General features: G+C 44.9%; 1 protein-coding gene across 1 annotated transcript in view; it reads right to left on the bottom strand.

The window, feature by feature from the left end:
• SPEN (spen family transcriptional repressor) overlaps positions 1–19,008 on the bottom strand; it is a 210,987-nt gene that overhangs the window by 90,664 nt on the left and 101,315 nt on the right. The window contains exon 5 of the mRNA XM_030186169.1: positions 5,841–6,041. Coding sequence (XP_030042029.1) covers positions 5,841–6,041 — 201 coding nt within the window. The remainder of the gene's footprint in view (positions 1–5,840; positions 6,042–19,008) is intronic.

Below are 19,008 nucleotides of genomic sequence, written 5' to 3'. Positions count from 1 at the left end.
ACCAGCGCTCGAGAATGCAAGGAATTCCTCTAACTATGGGATCTCAAATGGCCACAGATGCAAGCAACCCATGTCAAAGGACACACACTCGACCTTATCTCCCACAGACTACCAACAGACCATAACCTAATAATAACAGATATTACATTTATTTGTTACATTTGTATCCCACATTTTCCCACCTATTTGCAGGGTCAATGTGGCTTACATAGTACCGTACAGGCGATCGCCAATATCGGTATGAACAAATACAGAGTGATGATGTAATATAAGACGGTTCATGTGTTACAGACACATTAGGGAATCTTAAGGGGGAAGAATTAAGTTAAGTTCAGTACGAGCTTTGGTTTTGTTGTATTGCATGGTTAAGGCATTTAGGTTGGATTGTTAAAGTATGCCTTTCTGAACAGGTAAGTTTTCAGTAATTTCCGGAATTTTGGGTGGTTGTTTGGACAGAAACACCATGGACTGATCACTACAAGCTAAACGTATCCCTAAAATGGCGAAAAATAGGCTCACACCACAAACCAGAACATACAACATACAGCACAAGAGGTCAAGTAGACACGAACACATTCTGGCAACAGATCTACAACAACAAATGGTCAACACAGACTCCATATATTACCTCACAGAATGGGACAACAGATGTAGAAGCACACTAGACGAAATCGCACCCTTACGTACTAGAACCTCATGCAGGCACAACTCAATACCATGGTTCAACGACGAACTGAAAAAAACTAAAATCCCAAACCAGGAAATTCGAATGAGCATGGACAAAAACAAAAGATGAACACACTCACAAAGCATGGAAACAAATACAAAGAAAATATAAATACGCAATAAGACAGACCAAAAGGACATACTACAAAACCAAAATTGGACCAGACTACAATGATGCGAAGAAACTATTTAATCTCCACCTCGGTCACTTCATCCAATACAGACACACCATCTGCAGATAAACTTGCCAAATACTTCAATGAAAAATTTGCAAATCTACGCAACACACTACCTCGGGACAATACCGATATCGAAAACTTCATTAATGGTTTGGACCTAACTTATGGCGAATACCCTGCTAACCGAACCTGGTCAAACTTCACCCTCCTCACCATCGACGCAGTGACCCAGGCGATTAGAAAATTCTCCAACACTCACTGCAAACTGGATGCCTGCCCCAGCTACCAATTAAAATCTGCCCCTGACCGTTTCATATTAGACCTCACATTCCACCTAAATTATATGCTTCAAAATGGCCTTTTCCCTACAGAAAATGGCAACATCCTACTCACTCAAATACCAAAAGATACCAAGAAAAAAGCTAATGAAATTACTATCACCCAGTAGCATCAATCCCAATGGCAGTCAAGCTGATGGAAAGAATGGCAACCAAACAACTTTCTGACTATTTCTACAAATTCTCAATACTACACGAATCACAATCAGGATTTCGCCCTCTCCATAGCACCGAAACAGTACTAATCACTCAGGCAGGAAATAGCAATGGGTAAAAGCATACTTCTCCTCCAATTCAACATGTCTAGCGCATTCGACATGGTAAACCATAATATACTGCTAAGACTACTAGATTTCTTCAGGATTGGCGGAAACATACTTAGCTAGATCAAGGGTTTCCTAACCACTAGAACATATCAAGCGAAATCAAATTCAAACTTATCAGCACCGTGGAAAGCAAACTGTGGTATACCTCAAGGATCACCACTATCACCGATTCTCTTCAACCTAAAGATGGCCCCACTAGCCAAGACCTTATCCACCCAAGGCCTGAACCCCTTCATCTATGCAGACGATGTCACACTGTACATTCCCTACAAGCATGATCTGTCAGAAATCATCAACGAAATCAAGCTCAGCTTGAACATCATGGACTCACGGGCAAATGCATTCCAACTAAAACTCAACACAGAAAAAATACACTGTCTCATCCTCTCATCCCAATACAATGCGGACAACCCCACAAATATATACACCTCAAACTATACCCTCCCTATCTCAGATAGCCTGAAAATGCTTGGTGTTACAATTGACTGTAACCTCACACTAGAGAACCAAATAAAATTGACAACAAAGAAAATGTTCCACTCCATGTGGAAACTCAAATGTGTGAAACCATTCTTCCCAAGGGAAACATTTCATAATCTGGTACAATCTATGGTGCTGAGCCATTTAGACTACTGCAACAGAATTTATGCGGGATGCAAAAAACAAATATTAAAAAACTCCAAACCACCCAAAACACGGCAGCCAGGCTCATATATGGAAAAACACGATTTGAAAGCGCAAAGCCCCTCCGTGAAAAATTGCACTGGCTCCCAATCAAAGAACACATTGCTTTCAAAATCTGTACCATGGTTCATAAAATCATATACGGCAAAGTCCCGCACTACATGATAGACCTCATAGACCTACCTACCAGGAACACATTCGGGTCATCACGATCATATCTAAATCTCCATTACCCAAGCTGCAAAGGAATTAAATACAAATCAACTTATTCATCCAGCTTTTCCTACATAAGCACACAACTATGGAGCGCCCTACTAAATGCCATGAAAACTACATATGACCACCTAAACTTCCGGAAATTACTAAAAACTAACCTGTTCAAACAGGCATACCCTACCAATCCAACCTAAATACTTGAACTCTGCAACACAATGTAACCAAAGCACGTTTAACCACAACAGAACTCTTCCGCTCCACCATTCCTAATGTTCCTTTTTACATCAACCTTATCCTACAACATTACAACATTGTATTTCTTCATTCTGGAGATGGTGAACGCCCCTCTGGAACTATATAAGCCACATTGAGCCTGCAAATAGGTGGGAAAATATGGGATACAAATGTAACAAATAAATAAATCTATCCTGTGAAGGCACTGCTGCTGAATCAGCCCGTGAGAAAAGAAGACTTAAAATGGCCACCATTCCTGTGGTCTATGTGAAAGTAGCCCTTGTGAGAGAGTACAAGGCTGCATTCAGAATCTGAAGGAAACTGAGAATCAAGCCGTCTGGCTTGACAATAAATCTGGTCTTTCAGACCACAAAGGAAGCACAGCCCAACAAGCACTGCATTACCCATGGTCCCACAATAACTGCCATGTTCTGCAGGGACCTCCATTACCATGCTGCAAAACTATAGTAAACCACCATTAAATGACAAAGAACAACTGGCACAACAAAGAATAAAAATGAAACTGCAACACAGAAGTGTGCCAAATACACTGCTGCTTATATAGCCAGCCCATCCAAGCTCCCTTGGGGCCACCAACCAAGAACCCCTACCCTCTCAAGAAATAAATTCTCTCCTCTAACTGAATTTGTTGTGCTGTTCCTCAGTAAATATGTATGTGTGTGTTTGGGGGGGGGGGGGGGACCTGGGGGAGAGATTCCATTCCTCTAAGTAATCCCTCTTTAAATTCTTTTCATTTTTTAACTCACCCCATTGAGTAGATAAACTGGAAATCAGTTTTCCTAGGTGATTTCCTCTGACTGTTCCAAGTGCTGCAAGGGTAACCAGTCACCATTCGTTGGAGACAGAAAAATACTAAGGGGCTTTAGATGCAAGGTGCCCTTATTAAACAAATTATAACCACAACTTCTGGACTGGTCTGGTTACAGATGATAAGGAAAGGACTGTTGCCTGTAGAATTGTTGCCTGCAGCATCCTATAAATTCAGTCTACACTCCATAGAGATTTTGAGCCTACAGCCTTCCCAAGAACAGCCTATTCGTAGTTGCTGTACCAGGTTAATAGGTAGATGATCAAAAGCACCGCGCTGTTCCAAACAGAACTCTAAAAATAGAGCGGCGCTTTAGCAGACCTATGATCAGAGATAATTGCATGCAAATTTAAGCATGCAATTCTCTCTGATCATGGGGTAGAAGTGCGGGAGGTCCCACATTTGACAATCTTCCCGCACTTGTTTAACTACCCCCGCCTGAGCCAAGCAAAAAGGGTGCTGGAGGTCCGGCGGACTTCCGGTCCCCCTGACCCCCGCCCCCCCCACAGGATGCACTGGCAGAACTGGGCACTGCCATTTTGCAGGCGGTGCCGATGGAAAAAGCCACCTCCCTCCTCCAACTGCAGGTAGGAGGGTGGGGATTTACCTGTGGCCCACTGGGCCACCAATGACATCGGTGAGATGCTGGAGGGGTGGTTAGGGGGGGCTGGATCTCCAGCACCCGTGAAAGTGTGTTGGGGGGGGGGGGACCAGAGGTCCCCCGGACCTCCAACCCCCTGTTGCTGGGGGGGGGGGGGGGGGGGGGGGGGTTCGGATCTGGGTTCCTGCCGGGGCTGCTGCATCGGGGGGAATGGGGGCCAGCTAGCATTCAAATGTATGCTGGGCAGGTCTCACCATTCCTCCCCAATGGTCTGCAAACCCTAACGTCAGCTCCAAGCTGGCGTAAGGTTTGCCGCAGCCAGTGAGCCAATCTTTGGTGCGCTGGTTGCTGATCATTGGGGATGAATAGGTTTAGCATCCATTTGCATGCTACTTGCGCTAAGAACCATGTTTTGCATCATTTGCATGCTAGCTACGTTCAGAGCCCGCGAGTGCGTTGTTTCACGTGCTCGTGGGCGCTGATCATGGGGCAGTAGCAAACACAGGCGCTGGTATGGTGCTAACAGCCTCTAGCGCATGCGTTTGCTTCTGACCATCGGCCCATCATTGTCTACACCATCTGGGTAGTCAGAGATCAGATTCTGACCTAGAATTGGAGAAGGTGCAGAGAAGGGCGACGAAAATGATAAAAGGGATGGAACGACTTCCCTATGAGGAAAGGCTGAGAAGGTTAGGTCTCTTCAGCTTGGAGAAAAGGCAGCTGAGGGGTGATATGATAAAAGTCTACAAAATAATGAGCAGAGTAGAGCGGACAGATGTGAAGCGTTTGTTTACACTTTCAAACAATAATAGAACCAGGGGACACAAGATGAAGCTAGAATATGGTAGATTTAAAACAAATAGGAGAAAGTTTTTCTTTACTCAGCGTGTAGTTGGACTCTGGAACTCGTTGCCGGAGAATGTGGTGGCAGCGGCTGGCCTTATGGAGTTTAAGGGGGGTTTGGACAGATTCCTGAAGGAAAAGTCCATTGAACATTATTTTTTTTTTTTTTGGGGGGGGGGGGGGGGGGTGGTTTGCCAGGTTCTTGAAGCCTGGATTGGCTGCTGTCAGAGACAGGATGCTGGGCTTGATAGACTCTTGGTCTTGTCCCAGTATGGCGGTGCTTATGTACAAGATGTGCTTAGGCAGAATACTGAAGCTTAATTTTGTCCAATCACTTAATGCCTTATATTTTCTCGCTTACTTATCTGGTATACTTCAACTCTGACCTATAAAGTCACCTTCACATAATTCTGTTTCTTTGGTATTTTTCTCAAATATTCATCATTTGCCCTTTGTAACCTCCTTCCCTCGAATACTCATCACTCATACTTGTCCTTCACTGAAAATGTCCCTGTGTTTGTTTGAAGCAAACAAACAGACACTTGTTAAAGTTTATGGCCCATTACTAGGGCTAAGCAAGCCTGTCTATGGTCTATGAGAAGACCAAGAAGACACAAGCTAGTTAATTACCCTATTAGATCATAAATAAGGGAATGTTATATATACAAAGCTGACTGATGTACACAACCAGACAGCTCTATACAAAATCATTTACCAGACTTGCAGAAATTCCTTTCCTTAAACTGCAGATAAGTATGGTTCTTTTATTTGACATTTCAGACTACATACTATTTATACATGTTCACCTGTACTGTGATTTTCCTGGAACTGTTTAAAAATGATTTGGGCTTCTGCCATTCTTACCTGGGCCTATCCATGCAGTCACCTCAATCTGCATGCCAAAGAAGAGTTTCCCTTTGGAGGCATTAAGGGCTTTTTCTTGATCTTCCTGCTGTCGAAAGAATACCAGGCCATATCGTTCTTCAGAAGCTCCATGAATCTGCACAGATGTTACTTTCCCATATTTCTTGAACTCATGGAAGAGACCATCCTTAAGGCTTGTATCTAGATTCCCATTGAAAAATAAGCAGAAGTAGACAGAAAGGTAAAATGTTATTTCTGTGTTATTTTTCATTTCAATAACAAAAGCAAATATGGTGAAATTTGTTTGCAGTGCCACAAGAACTTTATCTTTATTATACCACAACATCACTTTGTAAACACCTCTCCGGCACTATGTAAGCCACATTGAGCCGGCAAATAGGTGGGAAAATGTGGGATACAAATGTAACAAATAAATATATAATTTCTTTCCCTTGAGTCCTGCTACACTAGTTTATGACTATAGGATAGGAACTACTATCAGCAAATGGAGAAAGAGACTGAAGATTTTGATGACATTCAGGGACATTCCAGTATCCAAACACCAAAGCCACTGGACAGAGACAAAACAATGAAGATGAAAACAACCCAAGAGATCCAAACTCAACCTACAGCAGAGGCCCCATAGGTATACTTTTGCAGAACTGACTATATACAGACAGGTGGCAGACCTAGGATCCAAGAACCTATAGAATCTCTCAGTCCTGGACAGGTCTAGTACAACTCAAGAAAAATAAATTAACAGGTAAAAACAAATTTCATCTTCCTAACTATCCTGCTAGACAGTTTAGAACTATGGGTTGTACCAGAGCTTTTAACCCACAGGGCAGGAGAAAGTAAGTATTTTCTAGGATTGTCCTACCAAAGGCCTAGCCCAAACACGAAGCTTATAATGTTTGACAATGGAGGGAGGAACATGTTGCAACCCTGCAAATGTTTTCCAGTACAATGGCCCTGCTTCAGCCCAGGATGCAACCTGCAACCTATAGAGTGAGCCCTAAGGCCTGAAGAACTGTTTTATTTGTTTGTTTTTTTAAGAATGTAGGCCAACTCAATAGTTGACTTACACCAGCCTGCAACTGAAGACTGAGGCATTATGTCCCTTTCAAGAACCACAAAAGAGGACAACAACATCCCACAGCTGAAAAGGATTAGTGACCTCCAAAGTAGCAGATAAGCACTCTGCAAATGTCCACTCTGAGGACCTCTGAAAGGTAGGAAGAAAAACGTCTGGCTAAAATCAAAAGGAGAAATCACTTTTGGCAGAAGGAAGGGATAAGTACAAACCCAAACAACATCTCAAGAGGAAGACAAGTAAAGATCCTTACAAGCGAGCGCTTGCAGCTCCAAAATCTTTCAAGTTGAACAGATTGCCACAAGGAGAATTGCTTAAAGAAGGAAAAATTATATATTACCTGATAATTTTCATTCCTTTAATCGCAGCAGATGAATCCAGAAACTAGTGGGTAGTGTCCATCTACCAGCAGGTGGAGATAGAGATCACTGACTTGAACACAGTGATATAGAACAGGTAGCTCTCCAAAATGTCAGTATGTCATCTACCAAAGCAGTGCACCAAGTAAGGCCCCAAGTCGCCCTACAATAGATTGGGCAGCACCTGCTCAACTTCCATTGATCAAGTGTTAGATCTCTGTTTCATGAACACCATGTGACTCCTTGCATTGCTGTCCAAGTTGCTCTTCGTTGTCTAATGCAACTTCCTTTTTTTTTTCCAAAACTTATGTAGAATGAGAAAAAGAAACATGGCGCCCAACTACAGCGTTAGCATCAACCCCTACATCAAAACAAGGAGAAACTAGAAACTCACAAAAAAACAACACAGCAGAGAGGTGGGATGCTGGATTCATCTGTTGCGATTAAAGGAAAGAAAATTACCAGGTAAGATGTCCTCCAGAAAAAAATCCTCAACTCCACCCAGGAAGTCGCTAAAGCGCGAGTAGAATGTGCCTATAGCGCCACTGGGGCCTGGCGGACCACATGCAGATAACGTAACAGACACGGTAGGCTCCTCCATGGGTAATGGACCATGACAGAGAAGATCTGGAACCAGCAAAGAAGAAATGGATTGTCCATGAGCAGATGGACCAGATCCGCATATCACGGTCATCTGGGCCAATACAGAGCCACCAGACCCGGACTCTCGGCCCCTGCTGAAAAATCGCACCACCTTGGCATTCACTCGTGTCACCATCAGATCCACAGACAGCATGACCCAATGTGCTGAGATAGAACTGAGCACCAGAGACAGCTCCCACTCCTGTTGAGGAAATCTGCCTGCACACTGAGGCATCCCACAATGTGAGCCACAGAAAGGAGCTGCATATGGTGCTCCATCCATGCACAGAGAACCTCCACAGTTAGTGCAACACCACTTGTGCCCCCCTGGCGATTGATGTAAGCTACCGCTGTCGTGTTATCAGAGAGCAGCCAAACTAGCTTGCTCTCCACTAGGCGCCAGAATGCTTCCAGAGCCCTGGCTACAGCCCAGAGTTCCAAAAGATTGATGGGCCACTGCGCCTCTGTCTCTCTGTCCAGCACCCCTGCACACTGCACTGAAGATATTGAGCTCCCCGGTCCACCAGACCTCTTGCTCCAAATCAGCCAAAATCAGCCAATCCCTTGAGGTAGTATGCAAAGAATGTCAGAGTCACCAACCACTACATTGGTAAAGATCAAAGAGGCTGTATCAGGTCAAACAGGAGACCTCTACTGAGATCACCATGGCATGGTTTACTTCTTTTCTTTCTAATCGTACTTATAGGGTTATTATCTCTTCTTCTACATGCTCTCTAACTTGCAGTGTGCCAGAAGGATCAGTCCTGCCATCTCTCCCTTTTAACCTGCTGCAACTAAAGGAAAGAAAATTATCAGGTAAGAAATAATTTTTCATTCCTTAGCGTCAGTAGCAGATGAATCCAGAGACTTGTGGGATGTAGCAAAGCAGTACTGAAATAGGGTGGGAACCTAAAGCTCCCACAGATAGCACCAATACTCCAAAAGGTGAATCTGACAGAGCACAGACATCCAAACGGTAGTGTCTGGAGAAGACATGCAAGAAAGGCCATGTCGCTGCTCTACATATTTCCTCCAGGGAGAACAGACGGGCTTCCGCCCAGAAAGTCATGACAGCTCAGGTAGAAGGTACCTGGAATTCAGTCGGAAGTGGTTTACTAGCTAGTAAATATGCAAACACGATAATCTCCTTGACACAGCAAGCTAGCATGGTTTGGAAGATGAATCACCTTTCTGAGGTCCCAAACAAAACATAAACAACGGAACTCATTGGTCACTTCCAAACAGTGTAGGAGCACATGGCGAACATCAAGGAAGCCGGAAGAAACAAAGGTTGAGACGAAAGGTTGAGATGAAAGGCAGAAACCACCTTAGTAAGAAAAGATGGGCCTGTGCACCCTATCACCCCTTCAGGAGAAATCCGGAGTTCTCGACAGGACGAAGCTTGGAGTTCCGAAACCCTGCTTGGACAGATACCTGGATCTCTAATTAAAACTAGTCTGCCCTGGACGATAGCCCCTGAAATCTTTAAAACGAGGATCAGCCTGATCCGACTGGAAAGAATATTTAGACATGTCCACACGAAGATGCTGAGTCTTTGAGTCACCCAGATCTTTCACCAACTTCACTAAATCCTCACCAAACAGCAGCTTGTCATTAAAAGGGAGCTTAACCAGCCGCTGTCTGAAGCTGCATCTGCTGCCCAGTGGCGAAACCACAGCAAACAACAAGCTGTGACCACCAAGACATGTGCTTGGTTGACGCCCAAATCAAGGCATACAAGGAATCTGCAAAAATGCTAGTCCTGTCTCCACATCTGGCAATTCAGGAGGTTGACTGTTGAACTTCTGGAAGGAACATGAAATCTGTTGCACCCAGCTAAGGCACGCCCTACCTGCAGAGAGAAAAAACTTCTGAATTGTCAGAGGAAGGCTGTGCTGAATCCACCTGTTGAAGCTGAGTTTGGCTTGAAGGGTCCAAGAGAGATGGAGTCCAACAGCTGAGAAGGAATCCCTGAAGTAGACTAAAGTGGAATCTGGCCCTTGGAAGAATGTCAAACAACAGGAAGAAATGTCTTCCCTAAGCCTATGTCGAATATCACTCCCAAATACAACACGATTTGAGTTAGAAACAACTGTCTCTTGGTGAAATTGAATACCAATCCTGAGGACTGAAAAAGAGCAGCTATCTTGGATGAAACTTGCAGACTCTATTGAAAGGATGAGTTGCAAATCAGCCAATCATGAGGTATGGATGAACCTGCAATCCATCCTTGCTAAGGAAAGTTGCCACTACTACCATGACCTTGAAAAAATATCCATGGTGATGTGGAAAGGCTAATGATATGGTCATAAATGATAACGTTCACCAAGGATTGCAAATCACAAATCTTCTGTAGGAAGGTGAAATGGGAATATGAAAGCACGCTTGAGATCCAGGGAGGTTAGAAACTGTTCCTGCTGGACAAACTATTACCGACTGGAATGTTCCCACTGTAAAATGTTGAACCTTTGACTTTTTTGAAGTCCAAACTCAGGTAGAAGGAAGCTCACTTCTTTGGAACTACAAAGTAAATGGAATAACTTCCTGTTCCCCAATTGCAACTGGGGACAGTCTCGGCTGTGCCTAAATGAAGAAGCATTTGCGAGGTGGCTTCAACTGCTTGATATTTGGGCTGCAGCTTGCAAGGAGATTCCAAGAAAAAATCTGCAGTGGAATGGGAGAACTCCAGCTTGTAACCTTGCTTTAGTATTTCCAAAACACATTGGTCTGAGGTAATTTTGGTCCACACCTCATGGAACCTGGAGAGGAGTTCTGCTATTATGAAACCCAAGGAGTGAACTGAGACCCCATAATTGGGAGATGCAGAAGGCATTGGTAGACCTGGAGTTTGAAGCAGAGTTCTTTCTGGCAGAATGAAAGGCTGCTTGTCTTTGTTGAAGTGGGAACCCTGAAAGGGTAAATTAGACCTTACCTGCTAATTTTCTTTCCTTTAGTCCCTCCGGACCGGCCCAGAATGTGACTGATGGGTTGTGTACGCCTTCCAGCAGGTGGAGACTGAGAAAAAAACTGTGACTGTAGCCAGCCAATAAGAGCCCTTGCCAGCTAGAGAAAGATCCAGTAACAAAGTACCAAAGCAGAAGGAAAGTCATAGAAGACATAACAGACCTGTGCATCCAAAAACCTGAGCAGCCACCAGCACTTTGCCAATAACGGGTGAGTGCCTTTAAAGATATCACGGTCCTTTAAAACCAGACAGTTCAGTAAAATCTTTACTGTGTTTTTTTGTTTGTTTTTTTTTTTTAAACCTACATAAACCAACCAACTAACAACACAGCTCCGAACAAACACAGATATCTAGAGGGAGGGATCTGGGCCGGTCCGGAGGGACTAAAGGAAAGAAAATTAGCAGGTAAGGTCTAATTTACCCTTCCTTAGCATCCCTCCGGACCGGCCCAGAATGTGACTGATGGGAAGTAACAAAGCAGTGAAAATATGGGAGGGACCCTAGTAGCCCCACCGACAAAAGCGCGCGCTCCAAAAGGTATCTGGCAACGACTGAGGCATTCGAAACGACAGAGCTTAGAAAAAGGAATGCAGACACGACAAAATCGCAACCGTATCACTGTCTTGTGGAGGCACCAGACTATACTCTGTCCACAAGACAACCTGACCTGTTGCAGAATGAACTTCAACATGCTCTAAAACAGGTTTCCTCGAAAAAAGAATAACTACAGAAATCAGTAGTTAAAATCATCAAGGAAAAATAGGGGTTAGAGGCCATGAAACCCCGTACGCCTATCATTAAACAGAACAAATGATAAGAGTGACGTATGTAATCAGAAGAATAAAAAATAGTGGTGGAACGCCCATTTGACAGCGAAAGATCTCAAATATCGCCGTTCCTCTGAGCCACAAAAAGAACGTAAGCCAGGCAATACCACCAACCAAGAAGCATAAAGGGAATATACCACTCTGGGAAGAAAGAAAGGAACTGGTCGAATCACTACGCGATCGGAACAGAAGTCCAAGAAAAGCTATGTACACGACAACGCCTGCCACTCCGAAACATGCCTAGTGAAAGCAACGGCCAGGAGAAATATATTGTATATTAAGACAAGTCTTTCAGAGGACAGGACGATAAAGGCTTGAAGAGAAGCTTAGTTAACCAAAAGAGAAAGAAGTATAGAAAAGACTGAGACTGAAGGGCTCACCACCTTCCACCTGCTGGAGACTGAGATTACTGGATCTTTCTCTAGCTGGCAAGGGCTCTTATTGGCTGGCTACAGTCACAGTTTTTTTCTCAGTCTCCACCTGCTGGAAGGCGTACACAACCCATCAGTCACATTCTGGGCCGGTCCGGAGGGATGCTAAGGAAGTTAGATTTGCCTGGCCTGCACTTGTCCTCATGAAACCTAAGATGAGACTGAAAGCATTAAAAAGAATCTTTAGACATGTTCTCTGGCAATCTCCGAGACTTGGAGTCCCCTAGGTCTTTACTCAACTTCTCTAGATCTTCTCCAAACAAAAGTTTACCTTTAAAAGGTAGCTTGCTAATTGTGACTTAGAAGCCAAATCAGCTGTCCAATGGCTAAGCCAAAGCTATCTTCTTGCTGAGAGGGTCAAGAATGGCTTGTGTGGCTGTGCATTAGAACTGGCTGTTCACTGGAGCTAACAAGTGTAGCTGAGAGCCAGAGCTAGATGGTGTAGCAGAATATGGCTGCCTGTACCATTGTGAACTATTGATGGCAAGGTGCTCACTCTCAGCTGGTTGCTTTAACCATTAAGCTATTCCTCTACATTGAAGTAGCAATGTAATAATAGCTAGAAGTCCAATACAATGAAAAGGTGCAAAAGTGCAATAGAAGCATTTAGAGACACAACATACAGCTAGTGGTGCTGCTGATACGTAATAGTTTTGGCCAGTGCCAGTGTGCAATTACAGAGAGCAGAGCAGATGTGGCAAACCAACATAGCTAACCTTTATGACTGTAGTGTAGTGTTAGCTGTCCCGGCCATGCAATAAACTGCTTGTCAAGGCAAGCAAAATGGGAGAGTGAAGTAAAATATGCCCCACAGCTTCTAAAATGATGCACAAACCAGCCTTAGTGCTGTTGGCTCCATGTTTCTGGGGCTAGTGCTCTGGTCTCCATGGTAACCGTGGAACCTCAGTGCTGCCACGGGGGCATTTGCTCCAGGTGCAGTGTTGACAGCAAAATAGTTTTATTCTGGAAGGTGGCTGGCTTTCAACCTGAAGGTCACAGGCTGTTCACTGACTCCCACACACCAACTCAGGAACTAGAAGTAAAATCTTAACTCACCACAAACAGAATGGCCTTTTGGTGACTGCTGCCACTAACAAATCCATTTTAGGCAAACATAGCTTTTCCAGCTCAGGCGGGGAAATGGGGTAAAGACTCGACATAGCCGCCGCCAATTGAAGGGCAATGTCTGGGTTGGGGTGACCCACTGAGCAGAAATGACTTCCTGCATAGCCACATGTACTGAAAACACTGAAGCGGTCTTCTAGTGCTCACCATTTTAGGATTAGCAGATTAAGAACCTTTTGTGCCTTAGGAAGGCAACTCCTCCTTATAAAACACCCACACTGTGGTGGGATCATCAGAGTCCTCTGTAAATAGCTCCCCCTCCTCCAATTGCTCCTGCATTTGTGCAGAAAGGGGCTGCCCTGAAATGAGTCCCTCAGAATGATAGGAATAAAGGGGAGCAACAGACCCTACTTCTGAGCTGGAGTGAAAAACGTCTCCTCTTCAGGGCAGGGTCCATCAGTGGAGACTGAGGCAGGGAACAAGCCAGAAATCTCCAAAGGCTGAGCTAAATAGGAACTGTCAGTTCCCCCTATCAGACTTCTGCAACATATAGACATTATGGAGCAGCAAAATGAACCTTTTTTTTTTTTTTTTGGGGGGGGGGGGGGGGGGGTCAGAAGACCCCAGCACCGGAGAAACCCCCAGAGCGGCTGACATAAGGACCTCTGAAGGTAAAGGAGCCACCAGCAGCACTGCACCTGAATCATACTGCTGTATAAAACCAATGAATCGTATCTGAATTGGCAAGTAATCTGATTGCTTTCTCATAAGTAACCATGAGTCTTTTATATCTACTAATTGGCTTTGAGTGGTAAAATATAACATTAAAGACTCAGACCCAGAAAACACCTATGTGTAGCTGGGGTACTATCTACTATAATAAAACTCACCCTCAACGTTCTGAGGACACTGACGTCAGTGAAGCCAAGCCCTGACTTCCTTCAAAAAGGTTCGAAGGTTCGTGGTGGTGAAGCCACCAAATCGCTCCGGGCCCCGCCCTCGAGGGCGGAGCAATGGCAGAACAACAAAGGGGTTGGCAGGGAGGGAGGCAGGGAGCCCGGGGGAAATCGCTCCGGGCCCCGCCCTTGCGTCAAACGTCATGACGTTGGGGGCAGAGCAATGGCAGAACAACGAAGGGGTTGGCCAGGGAGGGAGGGGGTGTTCACGACGAAAACCTTGCTAGCGCCCGTTTCATTTGCTCTGAAACGGGCCTCTTTTACTAGTATTCCCATAACCAATTGATTGTACATGTCTCTTGTATATTCTTTGGAGTCTCAGATATAGAGGTAATTTTATGTAGCAATATTCTGTACTCTCAGTGAGATATCACTGATCTGTTAATTGTACAAATACTCAATGAGGTATCCAATAAAGAGCAATCTGGGAAGTATTCAGATATTGTGTTAACTGATTCAGTCACAAGTCTGAGCTTACTATGAGAAATCCGATGCTTATATTGCTTTTCCTATTGATCCTATACTGCATTTATTTGGTGAGTAATAAAAACTTTATAAGATTATTTCTCATATCTGTAGTTTTCCCTTACTTACTTAGTTTCTGTATTACTCAGAGTGCGTGCACTGCTCTGCTGAAGCAGAAGTCTAGGTATCACAGAGAAATAGATGTAATTCCCCATAATAACGGACACATTACGGCAGCCTTGGGTGTTCTGTTCCTTCTAAGGTATTGTGGCTGAACCATAGAGCTGGGAGGGATAGATATACCCTAAAATATATACAGAGGATAATAAGCCCTCATCTCTCCCACATGGGAAACTAACAAGGCCTCCTCAAACACGGCTCCCTTTACCAGAGGACAGATTGCACAACCATCCAGACACTGTCCCAATGCTGCTCTCTGTTTACCACAGTGGGAGTAGCTTTTAACAACTTCAGCAGCCATTGCAAAGAAAAACAAAAGTAAAACCACAACTAACCCAAAGGTGAAAGAAAATGTAAAGATACACTCACCCTGGGAGAGCTAGCCGTTGGGAGTCCTGCCTGTTGAACTCAGTGCTGCTGGAAGCACACTCACATCCTCTCCATTACTAAGCCCTTTATGCTGGCCCAAACCAGTATCTCTCCTGCAGCCAAGGCTATGGGCTTTAAAGAATTATGCCCCAATATTTTTTATTTATACCTGGGGTGACCAGGTGTACCCCCTAAAGGTGGCATCGCTCAGCCGCACACCCCAAAGCTCTACTGAACTGAGAGACCCAGAACAGGAGCCACCATCAGATGAGACCAGGAGCTTGTGAGAGACCCTCCACCCACCTGCTGGAGATAGAGAATACTAATTGACCAAGGAGAATTCCATCCTGTAAGACACCGCAGTTCAGCACTCTCTATCTCCACCTGCTGATAGATGGTTACAACCACAAGTCTCTGGATTCATCTGCTGCTGATGCTAAGGAATACACTGTTAAATCCTCCCCTTTCCCCGGCTCTTGGTCTAAGTACTGTCACGCTCCTTTTTCCCCTTTTTCCTCTATTTACCCTTCACCTTTGACTGATTGTGCTACTGCTGAGCGATACTGTCTGTCCTATCAAATACTGTAGTTATTTAAAATATTTATAGCCCACCTACTAACTAAGGTTACCAATAAAACACAATACTCCAATAAAATACTCCAACATAATCAGCATGTACTACTACTAGTTAACATTTCTAAAGCGCTACCAGGGTTATGCAGCGCTGTACAATTTAACAAAGAAGGACAGTCCCTGCTCAAAGGAGCTTACAATCTAAAGGACAAAAAGTGCAGTCAATCAAGATTGAGGCAGTCTAGATTTCCTGGATAGAGGTACAATGGTTAGGTGCCGAAAGCGACATTGAAGAGGTGGACTTTGAGCAAGGATTTGAAGATGGGCAGGGAGGGGGCTTGGGGTATGGGTTCAAGGAGTTTATTCCAAGCATAGGGTGAGGCGAGGCAGAAAGGGCGGAGTCTGGAGTTGGCGGTGGTGGAGAAGGGTACTGAGAGGAGGGATTTGTCCTGTGAGTGGAGGTTACGGGTAGGAGTGTAAGGGGAGATGAGGGTAGAGAGGTAATGAGGGGCTGCAGATTGAGTGCATTTGTAGGTTAGTAGGAGAAGCTTGAACTGTATGCGGTACCTGATCGGAAGCCAGTGAAGTGACTTAAGGAGAGGGGTGATATGAGCATATCGGTCTAGGCAGAAGATAAAACAGGCAGCAGAGTTCTGAACGGACTGAAGGGGGGATAGATGGTTAAGTGGGAGACCAGGGAGGAGTAGGTTGCAGTAGTCAAGGCGAGAGGTGATGAGAGAGTGGATGAGAGTTCGGGTGGTGTGCTCGGAGAGGAAGGGGCGAATTTTGCTGATGTTTTAGAGAAAGAAGCGACAGGTCTTGGCTGTCTGCTGGATATGGGCAGAGAAGGAGAGGGAGGAGTCGACGATGACTCCGAGGTTGCGGGCAGATGAGACGGGGAGGATGAGGGTGTTGTCGACGGAAATAGAGTGGAGGGAGAGGAGAAGTGGGTTTGGGTGGAAAGACAATGAGCTCGGTCTTGGCCATGTTCAGTTTCAGGTGGCGGTTGGACATCCAGGCAGCAATGTCGGATAAGCAGGCCGATACTTTGGCCTGGGTTTCCACAGTGATGTCTGGTGTGGAGAGATAAAGCTGGGTGTCGTCAGCATAAAGATGATATTGGAAACCATGAGATGAGATCAGCGAGCCCAGGGAAGAGGTGTAGATTGAAAAAAGGGGTCCATAAGTACATAAGTACATAAGTACATAAGTAGTGCCATACTGGGAAAGACCAAAGGTCCATCTAGCCCAGCATCCTGTCACCGACAGTGGCCAATCCAGGTCAAGGGCACCTGGCACGCTCCCCAAACGTAAAAACATTCCAGACAAGTTATACCTAAAAATGAGGAATTTTTCCAGTCCATTTAATAGCGGTCTATGGACTTGTCCTTTAGGAATCTATCTAACCCCCTGAGGAACTCCAACAGAGAGTGGGATGGGGGTGGAGGAAGATCCAAGAGAATGTACTCTGAAGTTACGGTGTGAGAGATAAGAGGAGAACCAGGAGAGGACAGAGCCCTGGAGCCCAAATGAGGATAGTGCAGCAAGAAGTAAATTATGACTGACAGTGTCAAAAGCGGCGGATAGGTCGAGGAGGATGAGGATGCAGTAGTGACCTTTGGATTTGGCAAGGAACATGTCATTGCAGACTTTAATGAGTGCTGTTTCTGTCGAGTGTAGAGGGCGAAAACCAGATTGAAGCGGATCGATGGCATGAGAGGAGAGAAAGTCAAGGCAGCGGCTGTGAACGGCGCGTTCAAGTATCTTGGAGAGGAAGGGTAGGAGGGAGATGGGGCAGTAGTTGGAAGGACAGGTAGGGTCTAGTAATGGTTTTTTGAGAAGTAGTGTGACTACAGCATGCTTGAAGGTGTCAGGGACAGTTGCAGTGGAGAGAGAGAGGTTGAGGATATGACAGTTTGGGGGGGGGGGGTGACAGTAGGAGAGATGGTGTTTAGTTAAGTTGGTGGGGATGGGATCAGAGGAACAGGTGGTGCATTTCGAGGAGGAAAGAAGGTGGGCGGTTTCCTCCTCGGTGATATCAGGAAAAGAGGAGAAGGAGGCCTGGGTTGGTTGGTTGAGGGAGTGGGTTAAAGGGTGAAGAGGAGGAGGTGGCTTGGTAGTGAATTTGAGGTTGATCTTCTGCACCTTGTCACGGAAGTAGTCAGCTAGTGATTGAGGAGACAGTAAGGGGGGTGGGAGCTGAGGACACTTTGAGGAGGGAGTTAAGGGTAGCGAAGAGACGACGAGGGTTGGAGCCGAGAGAATTAGTCAATTGGGTGTAATAGTCCTGTTTGGCAAGGAATAGGGAGGACTGGAAGGAGGATAGCACGAATTTGTAATGAATGAAGTCGGTATGGGTGCGAGATTTCCTATAGAGGCGTTCAGCAGATCAGGCGCAGGAGGTCTGCATCTTCATAAAATATAGAGACACTGAATTAAAACCCTAAATATGCCTGTGCAGATAAAAGCGCCTTAAGGTATTTCTTAAAAATATCAAACTTCTGCAACAGACGTAATCTTAATGGTAGTTTATTCCAACCCCTGGGGCCAGCATAAGATAATGCTGTCTCTGCTACAGAAGAACGAAAGCACTTAAATGATGGAACAATCAAGCGCTATGTATTTTCAGAATTTTTCTGGTTTTAGCCAGTAAACTGTCCAGATCTGCCAGTTAGCTTAGGCGGTATATAGTAAGTGCAGATAAACTATAAACCAAATGATGGCCTTTGGTGACATCCTTGCACAGATGCTGCACTTGGCATCAACATGACACTCATGCAGACATTTATAGCAAAGCATGTAAAGGTTTGTGACCATAGGCTGGCCACTTCTTGAAGCCACTGGTCATCCTCTCACACATGTGAGAAGAAAAGCCTCAACACAAAATCAAGACAAGAAATGACTACATTAACAGAAAGACAACCAAGAGAAAAGGGGGAGGCTTTGTCTCAAAGGTCCATCAGAGGGCCACAGGAAGGCTTTTTGTTTTTCTTCCTGTGCTATGCCTAATAAATGAAAACCTGAGAGGAAAAAAAGGCACACTTGAAAAAGTGACAACACAGAAAAAAGCTCAGTGGGCTAAACTTATCTAGCACCCATGCACAGAAAGAAGAATATGGCACAATCAGGAATGTAACTGATTGGGAGCTAGAAAACTCTGGAAATGAATGCTAGGATCAATGCCATGAGGATGACATCACCCAGTTTTGCGACTGGTGACCTGCTGCACCACACAAAAAGTCT

The sequence above is a fragment of the Microcaecilia unicolor genome, chromosome 13 (assembly GCF_901765095.1).
Source record: "Microcaecilia unicolor chromosome 13, aMicUni1.1, whole genome shotgun sequence".
Classification (NCBI taxonomy): domain Eukaryota; kingdom Metazoa; phylum Chordata; class Amphibia; order Gymnophiona; family Siphonopidae; genus Microcaecilia; species Microcaecilia unicolor.
This window is presented reverse-complemented; position numbering and strand designations above follow the sequence as displayed.